This window comes from Vigna radiata, chromosome 10 (assembly GCF_000741045.1).
Source record: "Vigna radiata var. radiata cultivar VC1973A chromosome 10, Vradiata_ver6, whole genome shotgun sequence".
NCBI classification, from domain to species: Eukaryota; Viridiplantae; Streptophyta; class Magnoliopsida; order Fabales; family Fabaceae; genus Vigna; species Vigna radiata.
The window spans coordinates 13,067,257-13,084,476 of NC_028360.1; the positions used below are offsets into that span (position 1 = coordinate 13,067,257).

The window sequence follows — 17,220 nt, forward strand, 5'->3', positions numbered from 1 at the left end:
TTGAATGAATTGTAAACTTAAAGAAAAAAGATGGGAGGTGCAAGAATAAGTTCTGAGGGTGTAGAAAGAACAAGCCTTGAAAAATACTAGACCTTTAATGAAAAATTTCGTAATTCTTACTTATGTCTTTACTTCGCTCTTCATTTGCTTTGCAATAACAAAATTATGAATACACTATATTTTCTTTATATTTTCTTTTATTTATTTTTTTAATTTTAAACTATTACAATTAATATTCAATCCTATATTTGAAACAATATTGTTTATAAAAGGAAAATGGATAACCTGTTATTTTTTTTACTTGATTGATGATTTTATGTTAATGATATAACAGTTATGAATTTTCATGATTTACTTCAGTAACAATTAAGAGTATTTGTGAATCGATATAATAATTAAAAGGACAAAAGATTAAAACAATAAAGAGAAGTCAAGATAATAGACCCTATAAAAAAGCGCAATTCTAATTTTAAAAGAAATAATCAATTATAAACATAGAACTAAAATAAATAAAAGAATCAATTATAAATATATTATTGCTGTTGTTATTATTATTCTAAATTAAGTTAAATATTTTTTATAATTTTATTATTAAAATTTATTTACTTTTTAGGTAAGTTTATAATTAAAATAGTTAAGTTAAAAAAATTATTAAATAAAATAAAATAAATTTAAATAAACGGTCACTTAATAATAAGATACTTAATAAAAGCTTTATTTAAGGGATAAAATTAAAAGATAAATATAAACACGAAAATAAATAGATAAAGATATTTCCTTTTTATTATTCACATTTTATTTAATTTTATTCTTTGCCGTTATTTAAATTTAGTCGTTTTATTTAAATTGATAACTTTTTAAATTAAGTAAATGCAAATTATCTTTAAAATAAATAAAAATTATTTATAATCAAATTCTAAAAATTGATTATATTTATTTTTATAATTATAATTTTCTTTTTAAAAGGTGATCTTGCATGTATTTTCACTTTGAAATATAATACAGATACTAAACATTGTAATTTGAAAATTCTCAAAACTTTTGTCTAATAAAATAATAATGTTATAAAATTGATAAAACAAATATTATCGTAATATTAATACAGTTAAAAAATAAATAATCTTAAAATATGTAAAACTGTTACAATAAACTATTAGACTGTCAATTAGAAAAATTTGTTGCATTTTACTATAAATACTACCACACTTATTTCTTATCTACTCATACTAATAAAGCGACAATAATAAAAGAAACAAGCAAAAGATAAAAAAAAAAACACCAAAACAAATACAATAATTCATAAAACACACATAAAAAGTTTACAGTACACTCAATTATTAGGATATGTGCATTTAACGTAGGGTTTATGTAGCTTTAGTGTTTAGGATTAAATATGTTTTTAGTCCCTCAACTATCACACGATTTTAGATCTAGTCTTTCTTTCAAATTTTAGTACACTTTGATCATTGTCTTTGAGGAAACTGTAATTTCTCGTCCTCCAAAAGCAACGCTATTTAAATTAGTTTGAGCCGACTGGCAGTGTGCCACATCGTCATTTTTTTCTTTCTCTGAAACTTAGTCAATTATGTATACTTTTTTCGTGTAGAAGGTTTGAAAAACAAGGCACTGGTGGGTTATACATTGTGTTCTCCCTCATCTTCTACCTTGTCATCTTCACCAACACCAACCTCCTCACACCTTCATGGGTGCCCACAGTATCTTCAGTTTCAGAAGCGTCAAAACCTCCATACACATTGACCCTTCAAAACAGCTCAGCTCATCATTCACGAACCCAATTTTCCAAAAGCACCAGCGACATCCCCACGTGGATCAAAGAGATTTAATAGCACAAGGACGAGGACTGATGCTTTCTTATTGATTTCGCCCTAGTCGAAGGTGTCTATTTCTCTCTGTCATTACAGTCCAAACAACAAGAAAAATCAACTTAATCCTTAAATCACACAATTCAATTCAAACACGACATCAATAAGTTTCAAACAATATATTAATAACACATGATTTATCAAATTCACGCACATTAAAATAATTAACTTCCTTTACCTATAAGATATATGGGCTCGCTCAAAAGAAACCTAAATCTCTTTCAAGCTCACATGTTGCTCTATTTACACTTAGGAACAACATAAAAACGACTAGGACACACTATTAGAACCATTAATCAACGAAGACTCATATAAATAACTAAAAGATACATGGAAATGAAAGAAGATTCACATGCAATGAATAATAAAAAAGACAAAAAAAAACTAAAATTCAACTCAAAAAAACTGATCGATTTAAATTGAAGAGACCGTTGTCAAGATGAATCATACGATCTTAATTATTCAATCAGACGTGCATAAAATGAAAATTCTTAGAAAAAAACTAAAAAACTCTTTGAAAAATAACTTCTAGAAACAATGTATTTTAAAAATGAAGCTCATTAATAATAAAACTATTTATATTAAAATATTTATATCAAAATAATCAAATATCACTATTTTTAAATTATTATTATTTCTAAAATATCAATTTTAAAGACAAAAATAAAATAAACAATGAAAACCAAACTTGTTAATAATTTTAAAAATAGAATTTTTTAAAATAAAAATGAAAATAAAAATTCAATAACAATAAAAGAAAAGACAGAAACCACAACATATTATTCAATTTGCAGTAATTAGGAAAGGTGTTTTATTCCGAACTAGTTTGCAAGCAACTTCGAAATATCTCCCACTATCACTCACATTTACATGCTGAGATTCGGCTGGTCCCACCAAAAAGACCAAAACGTCTTTGAAACAGACTAAGATATTCTACACTTACATTTAAATTGTACACATCTTGACCATTTAAAACTTTTATTTTATATTAAAATAAAAAATGAAATTGTCTTTTAAAAATCATCCACCATTAGATCTATAATTGCATCACATGAAGTTCAATGAGCAACTGCAGTGACTCAAATCCAAATAGGGACACTTTAGTTCCTAATTTGGCTCCTGGCTCGAATAGAATATCGCCGCGTCATCCAAACACAGTACAACGGTGTATTCCTGAGGTGAGCCTCCCCGCAGGTGATCCTGCCACAGTGCCAGGCTGTCACGTGCTAGAATCCAACGCTAGGAGAGATATTCGTTGATGCTGTGAAATTGAACGGTTAAGATCCCTCTCGCACGATTTACAAACTCGTAATAGAGCTCCTTCTCCTACTTTTCTATCCCTTTCCGTTGCTCGACGTGGAGAAGGGTACGGTGCGGCGCTGCGTGCATACAGCGTCCCTCTCCGGTTAGGTTCGATTCCGATCACCGCATTGCCTTCTGCTACTAGTTTTGTTTTGTCGATTTACGTGCGGTTTCTGGATCTGGAGTTGATTTAAGGATTTCGTTTCTACATTGCGAAGTAAATGCGTGTTTTAAGAATTATCATGTCCTATTTGATAGATATGAATTTCAAGGCTTTTGTTTATGATGATTTTTTAGGTTTTTTTTTTTTTGCTTGAATTTGCTACTCAACGGGATCCTTACATTAGTAGATACATGTTAATTTGTTGGCATTGTTAAAGTCTGTTGATTAGAGTTCAATTCCACTTTTGTATTGTACAGAAGTGGCAGTTTTGGAAATTTGCTTTTGTTCTACAGCTATCCGAGTATATTCTGGGAAACGATGATTGTTGAGGAATAGAAAATGTTAATTACTTTTTTTTTTTACTTGTTTTTATTAGTTTTACTCTGTAGAATATAAATCTCGGCGGTATTTGTGCATGTGAAATTATTACTTTTTCTTTGACGTTGATGCTCCTTTGTTTTGCATGACTCTAGTTGGATGAAAACGACGCTGGTCGTTTCTGGTAGCTATAGGGGTGTTGTACGTTTCCTTTTCCTTTTATAAAAAGAAGGTGCGGCTTATCATTGTTTTGTAAGTTTGCAGCGTGAAAGTCCTTAGAGAAAAGACCACGCAAGCTTTGGCCCGAAGCAATGATAACTAGAACCTTTTTGCAACATAAGTCTAGAAGATTGTGATCAAATGATGTTATTAAAAATGAATTGTTTCCTTGTTCTTTTTGGCAACTCGCTTTCCTAGCTTGTTCCCTACAATAAAGGTTAAAATAATTGCCGTCAGGAAGGCAAAATATACCATTACTTATGAAGTTTCCTGACCCCATGTGGCCTGTTGTGAGCGGTGCATGTTATGCTTTTATACACGACTTTGTTGTTTTTCATCATTAAACTTACTCCCATTTGGGTCTGAACATTTTTGTTTTGGTCTTTGAACTCAGTTCCAGGATGGTTGTGCAGAACTTTGAAGTTGATTTGAACAAGGCCCTTGTTTTCCAGGTAAAGGCAAAACCCTTACAGTCTTCTTTCAAACGTGTTCTCCATTCTCCATCTTCAACTAGTTTTCAATTTTCATATAGGCCCTATTTATGTTTATGTGGGTAGTTTGAAACGAAGTGATCTCCTGTTGAATCTTACTGAATTCTCAATGTTTTTAAAGGTGGGACATCTTGGGGAAGCTTATGAAGAGTGGGTTCACCAGCCAATTGTTAGCAAGGATGGTCCTCGTTTCTTTGAAAATGAAATTCTGGAGGTATGTCTTTTAACTACAGACAAAACTACAACATCCAAGCCAGGACTAATTGATGCCATTGACTTTATCTAAAACCAAGGTCGTGGTAAAACAATTTAGAGCAAAGTTATTTTCAATGGTTTCTCCTAGCTACTCTGCCTTTTTTTTTTGTCATGAATCTTCAATTGATTTTCTACATAAACCTTATCAGGCGAGTTTAAGTCATCTTGTTATGAGTAGTTGCTAATCTCAGTTTCTCCATGACTATTTGCTCTTAATCTTGTTTTTCATTTGTTTTATGTCTACTTTTCAGTTCATTCGTTCTCCTCAGCATTGCCATCACTTGAGTTATGTTTTACTTTTGCTAATGCTCAATGCTCTACATTTACCAACATAGACAATTTATGCTTTCATAGGTTTCGACATGGATTGTTGTTAAACTATAGGAACGAGAGTCATAAAGCTTAAACCGTTATTGTTTAATAATGATCAACTTTACCATCATAGATTTGTGTTTATCTATTGGCAACAAAACGAGCTTTACAGCAATCAATTTTACCGTAAGTTCTTCTTTAAAGAGTGTATAACCTCTAACACCTAACAATTAAGTGCCAATTGGAAGAGGAATTAACTCCCAAATACCACTACTTCGAAGGGCACATATTTCATCAATCATAGCTTGTCACCACTCTAGGCGGGGGTAAGCTTTACTTTTGGAGACTTAGGTATAGCAACAAAAGATAACAAGGACAAAAAAGTATGATGTATGGTGGAAAGTTGATGATAAGTAAGCTTAGTATACTGGGGAGAAGGGTTACGGTACAAGTAGACTGTATACTTTTTCAGACAGCAGTTGCCCATTCATTTTTAGAGGAGACCAGATCCAATATGTTAGATAGTGTTGAGATAGGATCAAACGTGACCTCTATATCATTATCCATCGAAGATAGGTCCCATACACCTGAAGAGGTACCAGATAAGCATCTCAAGTCATCTGGTAGTGATGAAGGAAGATTGGTAGTGTAATAAAGTAGCTACATATGTAATCATTTATGTGTATAGTATATAACAGACTCAAAGAAAGAGATGCCAATAGACACAAAATATGGATCATGATAAGGATAGAAACATCAGTACCCTTTTTTTGAGAACGATGATGTCCCATGAAGGCACATTTGAACAACCAATTCAGAAGTTTGTCTTGACTAGATGTGAGGTTATTTACAAAACATGTGGTACCAAAAACAAGTGGAGGAAGACTGTGAATGAGGAAAATGATAGAGTGAGATACTCGATCATTAAGGAAAGATGATGACATTTGGTTAATGAGATAGTATGTACTAATGACAACATCCCACCATAAACAGTGAGGAAGATGACTGTGAAGAAGTGTTTATGTAGTTTCAATAAGAAGTCTTTTTTTGTGTTCAACTACTCCATTTTGTTGAAAAGTATGAGGTCACAAAGTTTGATAAATAATACTATGAGATGCCATGAATGGTCGAAATTGTTGAGATAGATAATCTCGGACATTGTCACTAAGAAAGATATACGGCATTTCATTAATTTTTTTTTGAATTATAGACATTCTTTTGATGGATTCTTCATTAACTAAATTTTAGGACATATAGATTAATTATCAATAAAGGTAATAAAATATTTAAAACCAGAAGAATTAAGAGTACGGAGCGACCCCAAATATCAGGGTGAACTAAAAATAGAGATAAAACTTGATTACTAAGGCTATTAGGAAAAAAACTGATGAATATGTTTTTCTAACTGACATGATTCATACTTTAAACTAGTCAAATGCTTTAAACCCAACACCATTTTCTGCAATTTTGTCGACCTGAGATACATGAGGTAGATTAGCTAACGGTGTTGAAGCAACAAGTGACTCATGAGTAAATGTATGGGCAATATTGGATGAATGAGGGAATTTCTTATACCACTTCCAAACACCTATCAATGATATGTACACTGCATTGCCAATGTTCACATTTTGGACGATTTTTAGAATTACCTGTGTGAAAGTGTCTAGAGTACTCGCTTTTATGATACAAAGGCAATATTTTCTCCCCCAGTTGAAGTATGTGTCTCCGTGCTTATTTTCCAAATTATACGAATGAACACAGGTGATGTGGAATTCATAGTAGGGTTTATAGGTGATCCTAAAATTTGATCGCAACATACACTTGTGGCAAACCGTACAAGTTCGAGGTCATAAAAACGTATGATGGTTCTCAAGTTCCTTTTCATTTACAAATGGTACAAGAAGTTCATTAGAAATCATGTAAGGAACGTGAAGCCGCTTGAGATGAGCAGACATAGGGCCCTGAACATGTTGTGTTGGAACGGATTCAACATTGTAGTGGGATGAGATTCATAATCCAACCCACTCAACCATAACCTGATTTCGGAAGTCCAATTTCAATAGTTATACATGTTTATCTTCTCACTATATACTAATATTAAGGTTAGAAAAAATAGGAGAGTTTGTTCTGGATATTTATGGGGCGCCGGAAGACATTTTTTTTTCCGTTGAAGTATGGGAAATGATAATAAAGTAATCCTAGGAGAGAGAAAAGTAGATCAGACCACCAAACAAACTTTGATGGAGTACATGGAGGGGCATAAGGCCATTAGATGTTGACGCACGTGCATCAGGCGTCCTAGGAGAGAGAAAAGTAGATCAGACCACCAAACAAACTTTGATGGACTACATGGAGGGGCATAAGGCCATTAGGTGTTGACGCACGTGCATCAGGCGTGAGTTAGAACAGTAGAGAAGATGCTCATGGATGGGTGGTTCGCGTCGGTGTTTGGTCCATTGGATAAATTGGCATGATACGATCCCAACCCCGTGTCGATTGGAGCAAATGGTTTCCGCCTAAAACTTGTTGGAAAGCTCGCTGAAGGCATCGCTAAAACACTGCACGTGAAACCTGAGAGAAAGGTTTGAAGAATACAAAATATCCTCGTGAGACAATGGCTCTACCGAACCAACGCGATATTGAACCCAGTTCTTGGTACTTTGTTAAATTATAGGAAAGGAAGGGACATTGACCTAAAACTGTGTGCCTGTGAGACAACATGAATGCTTAATTTTTATTGAAAAAACGGAATCAATATAATAAAAAATGATTTAGTATTTTCTAATAGTAAGATATATCATGAGAATAAATAAAAGAATTTCTCATAATGCATATAATTCATATTATAATTTTATTAGATGATCTGCTACTTATTTCGATAATTATGATGATTATGATTATAATCTCATGTTCAATTCTTTTACGGATAAGGATTTAAAATTTATGTTCTGGAAATATATTGAAAATTTTCGTGTGATCTTGATTTAATACTTGAAACAGTTCTTGACGCGCACAGTCTGGTGGGCAATACCAGTCATTTGGCTGCCAGTTGTATGCTACTTTGTGTATAGCTCTGTACTTATGGGCCTCAGTTGTCCTCAGTCGGCTCTAATGGTGCTTGTTGGCATTTTTGTTTGGACATTCCTTGAGTACTCATTGCACAGATTTCTTTTTCACATTAAAACAAAGACCTACTGGTTAGATCTATTTCTTTCCCTTTCCTTCCCTTTCCTTAGTGTGAAATAATATTTTTATTTATGCTTGTAATTGTGTTTCACTATATCCATATCTTTTTAGAATAACACTAAATGTTTATTTGCTTTTTATTTTGGGGATATTGAATGCTGCTGTAGGGGAAATACCTTGCATTATCTACTCCATGGCTGCCACCATAAGCACCCAATGGATGGCTTGAGACTCGTTTTTCCCCCTGCTGCAACTGCTATATTATTGATGCCGGTATATCTTCTCTGACATACTATTTAAAACATTTTTCCCATACTTATTTGGTTGGAAGGGAATTGTGGGATTTAAATTTTCACCAAGGTTTTACTTTTTAACATGCGTGCTTCCTATTATTGGAAAGACCAAAAGAGTAAATTTCTTTTCTTTTTCTTGTTTCCTATGCTATCTAAATCTTCTTTTAAATAGTTAAGTGTGTCACGTCGAATTTTTCTTTTATCAACTGGTCAAATACTATTGATGAATTAGTTTTAGACGACGGTATATCTCTATTTTTACGCGATATAACATATCAAATATTGGAATAAGTGAAACAGTTTCAGGTACGAGAGGGAAGTAGTGCAAGAGATGTTGATTCGACATAGATGTTTTAATCGTTCAGTGATGTTTATACCCTTATTTTGTGATAGTAATTTCAGAAAATCTTAAAAAGAAATTATTGTTTCTGGATTGGCTTTTTGAATTTACGACATATGTATACCAAAATTTGTAGTTACCTTTTGAAAATGGTCAGAAGACTTTTGACGATTAATAAAATTGTTTGATTAGTCTGCAACACAGATGTATATTTGATAAACATAGGTTGAAGGTTTCCTGAAGTGATGTTTGTTTTTGTATGCTGCGTTCAGTTCTGGAACATAGTGAAGCTCATGGCAACCCCTTCAACAGCTCCTGCTTTATTTGGTGGCGGTTTATTGGGTTATGTAATGTATGATTGCACCCATTATTACTTGCACCATGGTCAGCCGAAGACTGAAGTGCCCCAAAATCTCAAGGTTAAAATACTTCAACTATGGTTCACGATTGCATTATGATGATTGCTTTGATATTTGTTGCCAAACAAAATAATCTTTTTTTCATTTTTTCCGCAGAAATACCACTTGAATCATCACTTTCGGATCCAGGATAAAGGCTTTGGGATCACTTCATCACTATGGGATAAAATTTTTGGAACACTTCCTCCGTCAAAAATGGCTGCCAAAAGTATGTAAATTACTGTCAAGGATAGCATATATTCGTTAGTGAAAATAATAGCAAATTCAAGAAGTCTTGCTTTTATTTATCTTAATTTATTTGACCCCCAAAATTGATGTTTATTGGGTGTTAGCGTGCCATCGTTTGTCAATTTTTGTGTGGTGCCAAAGTTCTAGAAGTATACATTCTGTATAAATTGATTTGTTGTATCAGATTGATTTATGATGGAAAGCTCACCTTGTGCATGTTCCTTTCTGTTGTAGCTTCAGTACTTATACAGCACAGATATCTCACTGTACTTTTATCTTCTTTCTGTTTTATCACCGAACTTCTCTCTTTCCTTCTTCCTCCACCGGTGCACCTTTCTCCTCCATTCATCATCCTTTTCTTCCTCTACTGACACCTCTCTCTCTCCCTCACTCATCACCTTTCTTCCTTTACTACCACTCCTTTACCTTCAATCTTCACCTTATTTCTAAAGATACATTTTATCAATCTGAAATGTATTTTTTATTTAGTATTTCAAAATATATAATTTACGATGAAAAAAATTATATTTTGAATTGTATATTTAAAATATAAAATAAAAAACTCTAGATTGCATAATTCAAAATACAAAATTTATAATTTGCAAAGAATTATGACTTGAACTTATTTTATCTCTTAATTTATAAAATAATGTTGTATGATTGTGTTAAGAAATCCCATTTATCATCTTAAAATAAATTTATTTAATATCAGTATATTCCAGCAAAAATGTGTAATATCATCTTTATGTTTATAAATATTAAACCATGCTCAAATAATTTTTTTGAAATATAAAAATAAGAAAAAACTAAAACTAATTTGCATGTAAGTAAAAATATGATTTAAAAAACGAGAAAGTTTTTAAAAATGACTTCATGTATATTTTATCTTAAAAATATACATTATTTCTTTTTCTTTTATATTTTCCCTAAATATTTGCTGAAAACTTCTTCGCGTATTTTGGAAGTAAAGCAGCGTTAGCTTGGTGAGTTCTTTTTGCGCTTAAAAATGCATTCCATTTGTCACTTGGGAGCCGTATTCAAGACAGTGGATTCTTAGAAGTCACAGAACTCTTGCCAGCAGTTATACAACAGTTGTTACTTGCAATATTGTCACACACACAACCACATAGATAGAAATGATTAAGCACTTCAACAGTGTTTTGTAACACTAAAATGACCAAAAACACAACAAAATCCAATTATATCCTTTATTCATCTAAATTTGCTAATCAAACCGACAACAAATTTATAGAAACCAGTCTAATGACTCCACCAAGACAGTGCCTCATTCCCAAGTCTTGCTTTTCTTGTCTTGTAGCTTCATACCTGAAACTGGAAGTGGTGGGATACTCTGCTCATGCCTGAACACATTATCAGGATCCACTTTGGTCTTTATTTTCACCAACCTGTTGAAATTATCTTTGAAATACATATTGCCCCAAGAAGTTGCCTGTATGTAACTTGTGCTGTTCTTGTTCATTCCCAAATCGAGATCTCTGTAGTTCACATATGCCTCCCTTGGGAACTTAGACACATAAGGAGTCATGTAGTTGTAAAGCTTCCTAATCCAGTCTATATGCTTTGTGGCATTCTTATCCCCATCTTGCCAAAGAGATAAGTACTGAATTTTGTAAAGTGTTCCATTCCTGTGAGGAAAGGGAATATCAGACTCTGAAAATTTGCTCATCATTCCACCATATGGGTTCCAAATCATCAAGGGACTGTCTTCTTCTAGCAATCTTTGCCAGAGTCCCTCAAGTCCACTTTCTGGTATTGGTTCTCTCACAAAATCTGACTTGGCTTTGAAGTAGTTCTTAAATGTTGACTTTCCTTGAAGAAGAACTTCAGGAGGAGTGTCATTTGGATAACCAGCAATATAGAGCACAGACTTGATCCAACTAGTTTCAAGTAAATCTTTTCTTGTCAAACCCAATTCAGGGAAGTTTTCCTTCATCACTTGGAGGAGTCTGTCAGCCCCTCCAAGGAATTGAGCATTGTAAGATGTTGTGATGGTTCTCTCAGTTTTTTTTCCAACAGTGGCTGGTTGAATGATGACTCTGATGAAGAGATCCTCGTCAATAGAGGGTGCCACTTCCTGCCATCTATGGAGAATCTTTGTTGCATCTTGCTCTAGGCTCCTTGTAACTGTAAAAACTGTCACAGTTTCTGGCACAGGAACCAGTTTTATCTTCCACCAGAGAAGGATGCCAAAGCTTGCTCCTCCACCTCCTCTAATTGCCCAAAATAGGTCCTCCCCCATGGCTTCCCTATCAAGGATTTGGCCATTTGCATCAACCAGTTTTGCATCAAGAACATTATCAGCTCCAAGACCATACTTTCTCATCATGGATCCATATGCACCTCCTGTGATGTGCCCTCCAACACCTAGGCTTGTGCAAAGGCCTGCAGGGAAACCATGAACTGAACTTTTCTCATATATTCTGTAATATACTTCTCCAATAGTGGCACCAGCTTGAATCCAAGCACTGTTGTCTTTTATATCAACATCAATGGCGCGAAGCTTGGACAGATCAAGAATCATGAAAGGGGACTCGACTTCAGAAACATACGAGAGTCCTTCATAGTCATGGCCACCACTACGAACTCTCAGATGAATACCAAGTTTCTTTGAGCAAGTCACTGCCACTTGGACCTGTGAATCAGTCAAGGGTGTGAATATAAACTCTGGTTTTGGCGCTGAAGGCACCAAATACCTTAGGTTCTGTGCAGAGGATTCAAGGATGCTGGAAAACGAAACATTTTTTGGAGTGTAAATTAAGGCATAAAACGGAGCTGCTTTGTCTGAATAGAAGCTGAGACATTGGACAAATTTTTCATCATATGAAGCTGAAGCTGCTAATGAAACTGATAATAGGAGGACTAAAATTGCTAAGCGTGAGCTTGGTGACAACATGGTTTTGTGTTTCTATATTTTGTGCTTAAGGAGGTTATCACATGTTATATTTATACGACTATAATGAACTAAGGTCACAATGTGTTATACTATAGTTTACGTATAATTGAGCTAAGAAAAACGTCACAATAGAGATGAAGAGTATTGGCATTATCTTGTAGTTAATGTTCTATTCTTAATTATGACAGTGTGGAACATCAGCTTTTTGATATATCTTTGATTGCAAGAACATCGACCACTTTCGCATTTAAGATAATCTGAGAGGACTTCCCTATGCTTCATAGTTCCTAAAAAGAATGGTATAAGCAAAGCAACTGTCTTCAATGGCCCCACTACTTTCCAAATATTTTTTAATTACCAGACATATCTTTGTCTGCATTCTTGCAGCATTTTATGATCATGCAACAACTAAAGAAAATTCTGCATAATTTTTTAATTAGATTCTACAAATTTCATAATACTCTATTCATTTCACCACTTTGTAATGAAGATTAACAATAAACTCTTAAATAAGTGAAATTATTTTGGTGAGAACAATTTATTTTCTAGATTAATTATACTTTATTTATGAACACTTTAAATAAGTTTTGGTATATATTTATTACAAGTTGAAGAGTTATCTTTGTAATTATGTATAAACTTTTGGAGCGAGCGTAATTTATAAATACCTATTTGGAAGGTAGGTGAGAAGTTAAATATGTTGGAAAAAAGTGTTATATTAAGAATGTGCAATATTGGAATTTTGGAGTGGGAATATTTGTTAGGTTTGTTGTTAATGGAAAATATTAGTATAATCTTTTATATGAAAAGCATTTTCTCCATTTTGATAGTGAGGTGAGAAAAAGAAGAAATGAAGGCTTAAAGAAAGGGAAAGAAAGTGAGAGGTTGATCTTCCTTTACGAATGGGGATAGATAGACTCCGTGTAACATGCGCAACACACTAATGAAAGAAAATATTATCTCAACTTAATCTAGTTGTATGTTAGCTTGGAAGCCTGCATCATTTCCCATATTTTGATATTATACAATTATAGAATATTAAGATATACATAAATAAACATCAATAGATAATCTTTAATAATGAATAACATAATAAACTTAACAAAAAATAATTTTTGACACTTTTAATCAAACAAATTCTGGTAATCATCTTTAAAGTTCTGTGAAATTCATAAACATTAGTTGTGTTTTCTATGATTAGACTTAGATTAAAAAGCAGAACCTGGGAGGCAAACATTGTTTGACAAGTTGAGATGCAGACATTGTTGGTATTACATACGGATTCATGTGTGCATGAACCTTCAGAACTTCATGCACCACTAAGAATCCACTAATAGTGGTCAATCTTTGAAAACTGTTGGCTCATAATGGACAAATTCTAGTAAACCACTATGGAGAAACAAAACATAAAGAAGAAATGTAACATGGCCACCAAAGATGAACTTTGAAATTTTGAATTTTGAGTGGATAATAACGTGCCATTCAATTCAGTAGTGGATTCATTACGTTCTAACACCAACCCTATCAACTCAGATACTATATATGCATAAATAAATCATAGGAACTTCCATTTAATTGGAAGAATGTGAAGTCCACTTCTTCTACATCTTAGGATCTAATTAGATAAATATAAATGCTAGAAAATATATAAAAATATAGCACAATTATATTTTCAGTTTTCAATTGAAATACTTGTTTAACAAATTAAACGCACCTTAACAAGTGTTTGAACCTCCAATTTAAGAGACAATCCTGTTTTTTCCTACAAACACAGTATTTTGGACTCATACGTACCAAGCCCAATTGGTTTAATAACTCCCTATAATTTAAAGGGTTAAATATGTTTTTAATCCTATACTTTGGAGCAATTTTGGTTTTAGTCCCTTTTCAAACTAAGGTAGAGTTTAGTCCTTCAACTTTAGAAAACTCTGGTTTTAGTCATTTTTATCAAATTTTTTCAACTTTATTTGCTGTTTCAAACGCGTTTCTCAGTTAACATTGAAGCAAAAATGTGTCAAACAGTGTAAACAATCCAAATGCTATAACGAAACGTACTTGAAACAAGAAATAAAGTTAAAAAAATTTGGTAAAAAGGACTAAAACCAGAGTTTTTTAAAGTTGAAGGACTAAATTGTACTTTAGTTTGAAAGAGAGACTAAAACCAAAATCATCCCAAAGTATAGGGACTAAAAACATATTTAACCCTAATTTAAAATAAAAAAAAAGAAGCCAGATGGAGATGGTATGAGTGTTCTCCCCATATAATATATATTACTTTTACTGATTAAAATTTAATCTGCGTATGACCCACTGGACATATATAAAATGAAAGATTAGTTCTCTCAAAGCAAAAAACTCACTAGCTTCAATCACTACAGGATAACAATATTTTTCATTAGTAGGGTTTATAAGAATTTACAAGACTAATTAGTCATTTATACCCATTAATGATGACTTATTCATGATTGTTTAATAAATGATCATTTATCTGAATAACTTGCTAATTAATTTCTCAAATTTTATTCTTATTATTACCAATCATGAATTCTTTCAAAATGTTTAGTCTCTAATCAAAGAAAATTGAGTATGGTTAAGAAATAATTGAATATTTATTTGTGTTAGTAATCCATATTATATTGTATTAAAATAAAAACATTGAAAAGAAAATATTCGTTTCATTTTTAGTACTTTTTATTACAATAAAAATAAAAGAAAATAAGTATTTTACAAGATTATAAAGTTTTACTTTTTATGTATTTATTTAAATTTTTCTTCTTCGTGATATATATGTAATGTTTATTATAAGTTTTGGAACCAGGAGTTATGTCATGGTTTTATTCTTGTAAGAAAAATAAATATTTAAATTTTTATAAACTGTGACTTCTAAGTAACATAGGACTATTAGTCTAAAAATAAGTTTTGTATGATTTTACATGTTTTGCATTCATTTCTTTTTAATTTAATAAAGTTTCCTATATAATAACAAATAATTGATTAACTTTAACATATTAACATAGATCAAATGTTAAAATTTACAATGAAGTTTAATATAAACTTATTTAAAAAAATTATATATTATTTTAGAAAATTTGATATAATAAGTGTTTTTACATGATTTTACTATTTATAAAGTAAGTATGTATGACGTTTGTGGGTTCTTACCTATATTAAGATTATGCTAAGTTAAAGAATAATATGTCATTAGCTTTGCTAGTCCAAAAGGCAGTCAGACGGATCAACTTATGACTTGGTAAAAATAAGTCGTCTTGTGATCGGGTATAAACAAGCATAATATGGCCGGGTAGAACAGGTCAGCTTGTGAACGAGTAAAAACAAGTCGGCTTACGACTAGGTATAAATAGGTCGACTTGCGGTTGGGCAGGTTAGCTTGTGGCTGGGTAGAAGCAAAGACATGTCTCTTGTGCCTTGCTAGTTCACCATTAGCTCTGCTAGGCGACACATAGACCTTGACAAGTGGCACATAAGGTGTGTTATAGTAGTCAACACTTAGTTTTGGTAAGCAATAACTAACTTTGGTTGTCAGCACCTAGTAGGCGGCACCTGACTCTTGGTAGATGGCATGCAACCCTCAACAAGTGATACAAGCTTGATAAGATGCATGCGGTCCTCATCAGGCATCCTTAACCTTTGGTAGGTAGTAATCAACCTTCGATATGAAAATCTCAACCTTTGGAAAGTGGTACTCGACCTTCGACACATAGCTTTTGACTCTCAATAGGTAGATCTCAACCTTTGGAAGGTTGTATTTAGCCTTAGGCATGTAGCTTCTGACCCTTAGTAGATAACACCTAGACATTGACAATAAGTGTATAACCATCGACAAACTACACTTAGCCTTTTGGTAAGCAACATTTAGACCTTTGTAAGTGTTAGGATACAAACAAAGTTCTACTTCAAATAAAACAAGAGATGAATATGTGCTTATATATATATATATATATATATATATATATATATATATATATATATATATATATATATATATATATATATATATATATAAAAGATACTTATATTGATAAAAGACCTTTTTGAGTGTTATTAAAAATAAATCCGTGAAGGTTTGACTAAAAGCGTACAATATCTTAATAATACATACCTGATTCTGGTAGTCAACATCCAATAAACAATACTTTGACTTTAGTTGTTGATATCCGATAAACGAAAAATAAACGATATTGAATAATGAGAAAAATAATTCAAAAGTTAATTATATGTGTTTAAAATGATTTAAACATAATAATAATATGAATTTTATGAGGTCACAATGTTTTATCTTTATGTATTTTAATTTGAAACATTAAGGTTAAATTCTTTTATATATTTTGTATAAAACTCTTCATTTTTTTTAAAATTAACAGCAAGGCAGTTAAACTATTTTAAACCACTCCAGGTGAAAAACTCCAAATAATTTGTTGAAAATAGTAAAGAAATGATTTTCTCTTCCCGTGGATAGTATCTTAAGCCTCTTATTGGACTAAGAAGTAAAAAGACACTTTAAACTTGTACTTTATAAAATTCTATACATTTCATTAAACTTTTTCCATTACTTTATATTTTAATTTGTTTAAAGTATTTTATATTTTAAATTCACTATAAAATCCCAATTATTTAACTCAAATAAAGAATAAGAGGCTTTTAAAAAAAGAATAATATGCGAAAAAACTTAATCATAATTATTACTTTTTAAAAGATTATCATTTTACGCTGCCCTTGATTGAGAGAAAACTACGACAAGAAGTTTCGGATACACTATGCTTTAATATTATTGATTAGCGCCGGACATTAAGTTGAGTTAATTATATTTTCCGTTTAAAGACTTTTACAAAGTCAACATTTTTATTACTCAAAAATAGATATAATCATATAATATTAC

At 32.0% G+C, this 17,220-nt stretch overlaps 2 protein-coding genes across 5 annotated transcripts; one reads left to right on the forward strand and one right to left on the reverse strand.

The window, feature by feature from the left end:
- The first annotated feature begins 3,095 nt into the window (after positions 1-3,095).
- On the forward strand, positions 3,096-9,631 carry LOC106776020 (dihydroceramide fatty acyl 2-hydroxylase FAH1). Of its 4 annotated transcripts, none has more exons than XM_014663313.2 (7): positions 3,096-3,288; positions 4,280-4,337; positions 4,498-4,590; positions 7,944-8,140; positions 8,297-8,402; positions 9,035-9,181; positions 9,278-9,631. In XM_014663313.2, the coding sequence occupies exons 2-7, from the start codon at positions 4,287-4,289 to the stop codon at positions 9,395-9,397; spliced, it is 714 nt and encodes a 237-aa protein (XP_014518799.1). In that variant the 5' UTR covers positions 3,096-3,288; positions 4,280-4,286; the 3' UTR covers positions 9,398-9,631. The 4 variants fall into 4 exon arrangements, with proteins under 4 accessions (XP_014518799.1, XP_014518798.1, XP_014518800.1 ...); XM_014663312.2 differs by having other exon boundaries at positions 3,103-3,293; XM_014663314.2 differs by lacking the exon at positions 3,096-3,288 and adding an exon at positions 3,315-3,402.
- A 1,063-nt stretch (positions 9,632-10,694) lies between these two features.
- On the reverse strand, positions 10,695-12,323 carry LOC106774466 (berberine bridge enzyme-like 13). The gene has a single exon (XM_014661469.2). It carries the CDS (start codon positions 12,321-12,323, stop codon positions 10,695-10,697), a length of 1,629 nt encoding a protein of 542 aa, XP_014516955.1.
- Between the last annotated feature and the right edge of the window lie 4,897 nt (positions 12,324-17,220).

Coding starts and splice junctions, on each gene's coding strand:
- LOC106776020 (XM_014663313.2), top strand. CDS start 4,287: ATGGTTGTGCAGAACTTTGAAGTTGATTTGAACAAGGCCCTTGTTTTC. Junction 4,338..4,497: donor ACAAGGCCCTTGTTTTCCAG/GTAAAGGCAAAA, acceptor ATGTTTTTAAAG/GTGGGACATCTTGGGGAAGC. Junction 4,591..7,943: donor TTGAAAATGAAATTCTGGAG/GTATGTCTTTTA, acceptor TACTTGAAACAG/TTCTTGACGCGCACAGTCTG.
- LOC106774466 (XM_014661469.2), bottom strand. CDS start 12,323: ATGTTGTCACCAAGCTCACGCTTAGCAATTTTAGTCCTCCTATTATCA.